Genomic DNA, 7,518 nt, shown 5'->3' with positions numbered 1-7,518 from the left:
GACAGCATGTGCATATGTGTGGGAGACAGAGGGGATGTGTGTGGGAGAGGGCATGTATATAGGTGTGTGAATGAGAGCATGAGTGTGGGAGAATGAGAGAGAGTGTATGTGTGTGAGAGACAGAACATGAGGGCATTTGTGTGTGTGATACTGAGCGAGACCATGTGTGTGGGAGACTGACCCCTAGCACCTCCTTTTTACCACAGCAGCCTATTTAAATATAACATCTGGCAGCCCAGCGAGGTGCATGGTCGCGCAGCAGCTCAATCATGGGTGCTCATTTTCCACGTGCCGATATTGCATCAGCCTAAGTGTGCGCTAAAACTACTTGCATACCTTGTACTTGCTGTTTTTATGGGCAGCTGGGGCGAGGGGGAGCAAAAGAGTATGTATACAGTCCAAAATCACAGGAAAGCGCCTTCCAATGAATTCTTGCTAAACCCGCTCTCTTTTCCAATCCCAATATGGCGGCCACTCTCGGGCGCTGGAAACGACTGATGACGCAATTCCCCCTAAAACGTCACTTCCTAGAGCAGCCGCAGTTGTGCGGCCTACGAACGGAGGAAGATGGCGTCGAGCGGGGGGAGCAGCGAACCGGGCTGGGAAGTGGCAGTACGGCCGCTGCTTTCCGCGTCCTATTCGGCCTTCGAGATGAAGGAGCTGCCTCAGCTGGTGTCCTCGGTTATTGAGAGGTGAGAGGGTGCCGGCAGACAGCTCCGGGGCCCCGCTTTGGTTTATGCTGCATCACTGCAGGCCGTCCAGGGCTCCCGTGATGCCGGTTTGGCCTCTGCTTATCGGGGAAAGGCATGGACGACTGCTGCTGGCTGGCACTGTCATTCTCCTTGCCGTACGATGACCACGCATAGAGGATACGAGCTCCTTTACCGGGGAGAATTCTGTCTCGCTCCGGAAGCCTGAAGCTGCCCCATTGTGGGACATGCTCTTGTCTCCTGCAGCTTTAAATGGGTGTCTGTTGGATTTCACTAACAAGGAAGCGATTTAAGAGAATAATGGAGGAAGGCTTTGCGACTGCATCAGACGTGATAATGAGATGAATTCTGCACGGTGCTAGTTCATTTTTGTTCTGGGATCTTGGTGGAGTAGAAATTATTATAGAGACAGCTGTCAGTGAAAAACGAAACACATTTGTGTGCTGCGGTATCCACAAGTTGAGTAAATTTACAAATATGTTTGCTGGAATGCACAGAGTTGGCATTTGCCTCATGAGAAATTTATAATAATGGCTCCAGTTGGAGTGAGCTTTGAGCAAGTGCTCACATTTTAAAATATTCCGTATTTGAAGGATCTAATTTGTGATTGGGATTCTAGAATAACTGAAACCATGCTAGAGTTTTTTTTTTCTTTTTTCTGTAGTTTGATGCCCCAGTTATGTAAGTTAACAGGTGTAGTACTGACATGTTTTCAGAGGCTTATATTGTGCTAATTATTTTTTAAAAAGAAACAAGAGAAAAGAATGCAGAAAGTAAAATAGTAATGTTTAAATGACAAATATATTTTTCAGATTATTTAGCCACATACAGTACTTTGTAGAAGTCTTCACATCTCCATTTTTAACATTCTGCTGTCTAAAAAATGCAAATCAAAATGTATTAAAATTGTATTATTTCTCTTTCTTCGTGAAAGCCTAGCATATGTTATGTAGAACAATTGTAGAAATATTTAGAAAGTAAGAGAATAATAGGTCTTGATTGCATAGGTCTTCACACCCCTGTCTTAGTACTTGGGGGAAGCACCTTTTCAGCAATAACCTAAATGATTCATGGCTATTAAGTGTCTGTCAACTTTACACAGTGGGATGATGTGTTTTGCCCATTCTTCATGGCAGAAGACCTAAAGCTCTTTCAAGTTGGTTGGGGATCATTTGTGGACTGCAGTCTTTAACTTTTGCTTCATATTTTTTGTTGGATTTGGGCCTAGGCTTTGACTGGGCCATTTGAGGGCATTTACTTCCTGAGTCACTCCATTATTGCTTTTGCTTTATGAGTAGAATAACTGTCTTGCTGAAAGGTGAATCTTCTCCCCAGTTCCAGTCTGTGGCAGACTGGAACAAGCTTTCCTCCAGGATCTGACTGTATTTGTACCATCCATCTTTTCCTTGATCTTCACAAATCTCTCTATTGCCATAGTTGCAAAGCATACCCACAAGATACTGTTGCCACTACCATGCTTTACTGTAGAGATGGTGTTAGCAGAATGATGTATGTGTGATGTAAAACAAACACAGCACTGTGTGTATGTAAGAATGAAAATGGAGCAGGATCTCCAATATTGCTGTAGGAAGGGAGAATGGGAAGATTAAATGGGCTTGCGGCTTTTATCTGCCATTATATTGACCTTCAAAAGAATATAAACAGGATGATCTCTGTCCAGAGGGTGACTGCTAAAATGGTCAGTGGTCTTTGTGCTAAAGCATATGGGAATGGGCTTAATCTAAACGTATACCCTAGAGGAAAGATGAGATGGGGAGATATAGTACTGACATACAAGTATCTCAAAGGTTTCCATGTACAGGATGTGAGCCTTTTTCAATGGAAGGGAGGTTCTAGAACGAGTGCAATGAGGTTGAAGGGAGTAGACTCAGGAGTAATCCTAGGAAATATGTATTTACAGAGAGGGTGGTGGATGCTTGGAGGTGGTGGATGCTTGGAAGTGGTGGATACAAAAACAGTATCTAAATTAAAGAAAGTATGGGATAATTACTGGTGATATCTAAGGAAGTGATGAAAATTATAATGCTTAATTGGACGTACGGGCAGACTAGATGGGCTATACGGTCTTTCTGCTGTTATGAGCTGCTGTATGCTGTTATCAGCTATGAGGAAGTAGTGCTTGAGGAAGTTTTTAAAGAGAGAATTTGAAGAGATTGAAGATATCACAAGGAAGCACAGTGTGTGTATTGAGACGGACTTGTATGATTAATTTCCCTTATGAAGCCCCAGATTGCGGGGTGAAACGAGGCTCTTGTCGGGAGTGCAGGCAGTCGAGTATACAGAAAATACAAATAAGTGCAGATAATTATTATTAAGCACATAATGATTTTTCAACATATTTGGGAATAAGATTTTAATATAATCGGGGGATGTTTTTTATGAAGGTGTGGTGTGGATGGTATGTGTGACATAAGATATGTATAGTATGAATGGGAGGGTAAGGTATGAATGCATATGAAGGTTTAAAGCAACATGTATGCATGGTTTCGGGAACAATGTTAAAAGTATGTAGATAATGTACACAGATTGTTAGTGGTCCGCTTGTTAAAAAAATACCTTTTTAAGAAGTTGTTTTGTATAATAAAGTATGTTGTTTACAGTATGCTTATTTTGGATCTCTGATTGTATTGATGCCATAAGAGATTTTCAGAGGCACTGCATGGTGTATTTGCCTGATTAGGTTATCAGGAGCTAGCCATTTGGATCATATTCATGGCCTAACACTATGGAACTCCTTCCTGAGTAACATACGGTTAAACTTTTTAAGCAAAAAACATACTTTGAAATATCTGTATGCCAGAAGTCTAAGAAGTATTTACAAAGTCCATACTTTCAACAACACAACATAAAACATTACAGAGAAACAGGCCAAATGTAAAAAATGTAATGTATGGAACAGAAGCATTTTTTTTGTTTTATAGTCCATGCAGGTCACTTTATCTCCTGTTGCTGCTGGTATCCATTTGATTTGTAAGCTGTTTGGAGGGTAGGGCTTTATTGTACCTGAATTCTAAGAATGCTGTTAAGTTGCCTTGAGCATTATTTGGAAAGGTAGACTCAAAATCCAAAACTAATTAAAAAAAAAAAAAAAGTGTTGTAGAATAGGCAATATTTTGAAATGCAAGAGCCAGACTAGATGTTTAGGCCACATGTTACACATTCACAGCTGAGAACATCTACTCTGCTGTTTGTTGCAATTCTTAGTTAGACTGCTGAAAATGTTTTGCCATGTGTGTTGGTGTTTCAAGTGCGCATTGGAACTCCATTTTGTATACATTTTTTTTTTTTAATTAATTGTTTGGTGGTTTGACTGTAATTTTCTTTTTTTTTTTTCTGTGAAAGAAGTAAAATATTTTTTGCTTTAATAATCCAGGATCCTGTTGAATGTAATCTTGGAAGGCACCAGATCAGTTTTGTGTTTTCTTCTTCTTCTGCAGTGAGTCAGAGATTCTGCACCATGATAAACAGTATGAACCCTTCTACTCATCGTTTGTTGCGCTTTCTACGCATTACATCAGCACAGTATGTGGACAAAGTAAGTGTGGTGTATTTGTATTCTGTTTCTTGGACACATTTCTTGTTATAGAGCCTCCCAAGTTTTATAATCCGGCAAAAAGTCTGTATCCTATGCAGATCACATGAGAGAACCACCGGTCACAACCTCTAGATTTCATTTTAGGGTTTTGAAGGCAAAGCTTTGCACCTGTGAGCTTGCTTCTAAAGTACCTCAAAATTAGGTACTAGAAAGAAAAAATAGGAAAATAGGGCAGAGAGAATCTCAAATATTCTTCAAATTTAGGTTCAAAGGAGATTTATATTATAGTCCAGATGTATCAATAGATATTCCAAATTCAGAAAGGGTTACTACACGGTCCCCAGACAAGAATGTAGAACCAACAAACTCCCAGGGTTCAATCTATGCAAATTGGTTGAAGTGATATATCATTCTTGACTGGATGCCTTAAAGCTTTGTTCATTGCCTCATGAGACAGAGTGAATACACCCTGTGCAGAGGTTTATGAATGCCCCAAGGAGAATTTAGCCTCTCGTTATGCTAAGGCCAGCCTGCATATAAATGTTTCTAGGATTCATTCAATGCCTGTCCTGGGCCCAGCTCCGTCCTGCAACCTATATTTTTAAAATCTGACACACGCCGCCCCCCCCCACCAACCCCAGAACCCTTGGATAGAGAAGGGTATTAGGTACCTTAGGCAAACCTTACAGCCTTGCACACAAGCCACCCCATGCACCCCCACATCCTTCACAGACACACAATTAAATTATTCATTTATAAAAAATTTTACATGAAAAAACATTCAAGTATAGTCTGCTGAGGCAAAAACACAACATGCATAATATATTTACATGCACTGCTGTGATGCCAACCAGAAATCTCTGCAAAAATGTCACTGTGAACTCCTGTAGAATTAGACTTTTGTAATGCATATTGGGTGTGATCTTGGCTCTCAGAAAGGCCCTCTCCCAGTTGAGAAATCCTGAGGCGATTTCCGAGATCTCTCAGAGATGTGCTTCGGGTTGATAGATGGTTCCCGGCGTGGCCTTTGCTGCCGAAGCAGCTGAAAGGCAGCAGGTGCAGGAAGCTGAGCATGGAGGTGACAGCCTAAGCCCTCTCCCCCCACAGCCGGAGACTGTCTCTCTACTCAGCCGGTAAGTGCTGAGCCCAGGTAAGAAGAGAAGAACTCCTCCGATTCAGAGATGTGGAAGGGCTTCGGTAAGTCTTTTCTCCGGTCTCCTTGCTCGGCGCGCCTTACCAACGATGTTCCCAATCCTGTAAAGGAAAGGGATTTCTGAGTGGGTTGAGCGGCCCTCCCCCGATGGGCTAGGCCCCGCTTCAGGCTCGGTGAGCATTCCATGTGGCAGGCCGTGGCAGTGCCATCTTATGCACGGTTTGGTGTGGCGCCATTTTCCCCCTTTGACCATCAGTACGCGTGGTGTGGGCTGGCCCTTTGTGTGCCTAACGGGTGCATAACTGCGCGCGTACTCACGAGGGCGCTTATGTGTACACGCATTGAGGCAGATCTATGTGCACTCGAATCCAAGCGCTAGCTGGCTGAAGGCACAAGACAGCTATGACTAAAGAAGCGACAGTCTTTGTGCTGTCTGCCATATTAGGGCTGCATAGTCTGACCTAAAATCCTTCCTGTGTCGGTACTGTGAGGAAACCCAGGGAGGGCTAGACCCTTAGAACTTCTCCTAGCCTGGCTTCTCCCAGTTGGAGGATGGGTCAGCATGACCCTTATCCGTATCGACGACATTCCTGCTCCCACAGAGAGGGTAAGGGGAATTGAACCTCCCAGAGGGTGGAGCAGCCCTCTGTGGGTTATGCCCTGCATTAAGCACATTACATGGTCGCGTCTCTGTATGTGTCGTATGGCCCTGTGCAGAACGCCGATACGCGCAGTATTTCGACTGTGCGCGTAACGTCAGTGTGTACTTATACACACAATTCTGGGAGCACTTGCGCTGAGCGCGTGACAATATGTACTTACGCGCACAACCGCGCCCCATCTAGGCGCTCTAAATTTGTGTGCAGATAACTTTTTAATCGCAAGCTGATTGGAATGTACAGCTACCACTGCCAATGGCGCCGGCAACCAAGAATCTTAAGCGCCTTGCTTTTGGTGCTGCTTGTGGTATTAAGACTCCTCAGCCTGACCTAAATTTCAACCTGTGTCAGCACTATGTGGAAGTCCAAGGAGAGTTGGCTTCCTCAGACTTTAAGCCCGGCTCTTCTCATTCAGAGGAGGGGTTAGCCACAACCTTAGCTGGAAGCACCCATGACTGAGCCATCTGTGGGAGAGGGAAATTCAGCGGCACCTACTCCAGTACTCCTGGGCAAGGCAGGGGCACTGCCATCTTCTCTAGGATGGAATTATTTCTCCAGGGCCATGAAAACCATCATACAAGTGCAACCTGCTTCCTCACTGGCCCTGCCTGGATGGGACCTCTACCAGTTTAACAAACAAACAAAAAACCCTCTCCCACCGCTGTCGACAGACCTTGAGGCATGCCTCTCCTCGCCAACGGTATCCTTGGCAGGGACTCAGATGACACTGAGGAGGTGCTAGATTCCTTCATCCAGTCTGATCTCCCTATGGAAAGCCTCTTGCTACTTTCCAGTACTGGAGCAGACTATCCCTCTTCTATTGGCGGTGGGTCAAGATCACATCTGACAAATGGGTAGTGGACATAATACGAGAAGGATTCGCTCTACAATTTCACAGCATCCCTCGGGACATGTTCATGATGTCACTCTTGCACTCCCAGCACAAGAAACTGGCAGTGGAATCTACATTAAGGCTCCTCATTCTGAGGGCTATAACTCCGGTACTGATGTCCCCCAGGAAAATACAGGGTGTTGTTCCATCTATTTCATTGTACCCAGGAAGGAGGGTTGTTTCGCCCCATCCTGGATCTCAAAAGCATCAGTCGTTATCTGGATATTCCACTTTCGCATGGAAACGCTCCACTCTGTCATAATGACCGTACAACCAGGAGAGTTCCTGACCTCTCGGAGGCCAACCTTCAAATTACTGGCAACCTCCCCAGAATATTCTCCAAAGTTGTGGTTGTGGTGGCGGCGGCACTGAGGAAAGAAGGGATCCTGGTGCACCCTTACTTAGATATGATGGGTGATCCGGGTGAAGTCACTGGAAGAGAGCCTCCAGGCGACCAGCAGGGTCAGGTCCCTGCTTCAGGAAATTGGTTAGGCTGTGAACGTGGACAAGAGCTGCCTCAAGCCCTCCCAGTCCTTAAGAGTACCTGG

General features: G+C 44.4%; 1 protein-coding gene across 1 annotated transcript in view; it reads left to right on the top strand.

The window, feature by feature from the left end:
- The first annotated feature begins 541 nt into the window (after positions 1-541).
- The window catches only part of UBR4 (ubiquitin protein ligase E3 component n-recognin 4), a 351,227-nt gene continuing 344,250 nt past the window's right edge, over positions 542-7,518 (top strand). The window contains 2 exon segments of the mRNA XM_029579045.1: positions 542-692; positions 4,169-4,266. Of these exon segments, the coding sequence (XP_029434905.1) occupies positions 568-692; positions 4,169-4,266 (223 nt within the window). The 5' untranslated portion in view covers positions 542-567.

Source organism: Rhinatrema bivittatum, chromosome 15 (assembly GCF_901001135.1).
Source record: "Rhinatrema bivittatum chromosome 15, aRhiBiv1.1, whole genome shotgun sequence".
NCBI classification, from domain to species: domain Eukaryota; kingdom Metazoa; phylum Chordata; class Amphibia; order Gymnophiona; family Rhinatrematidae; genus Rhinatrema; species Rhinatrema bivittatum.
This window is presented reverse-complemented; position numbering and strand designations above follow the sequence as displayed.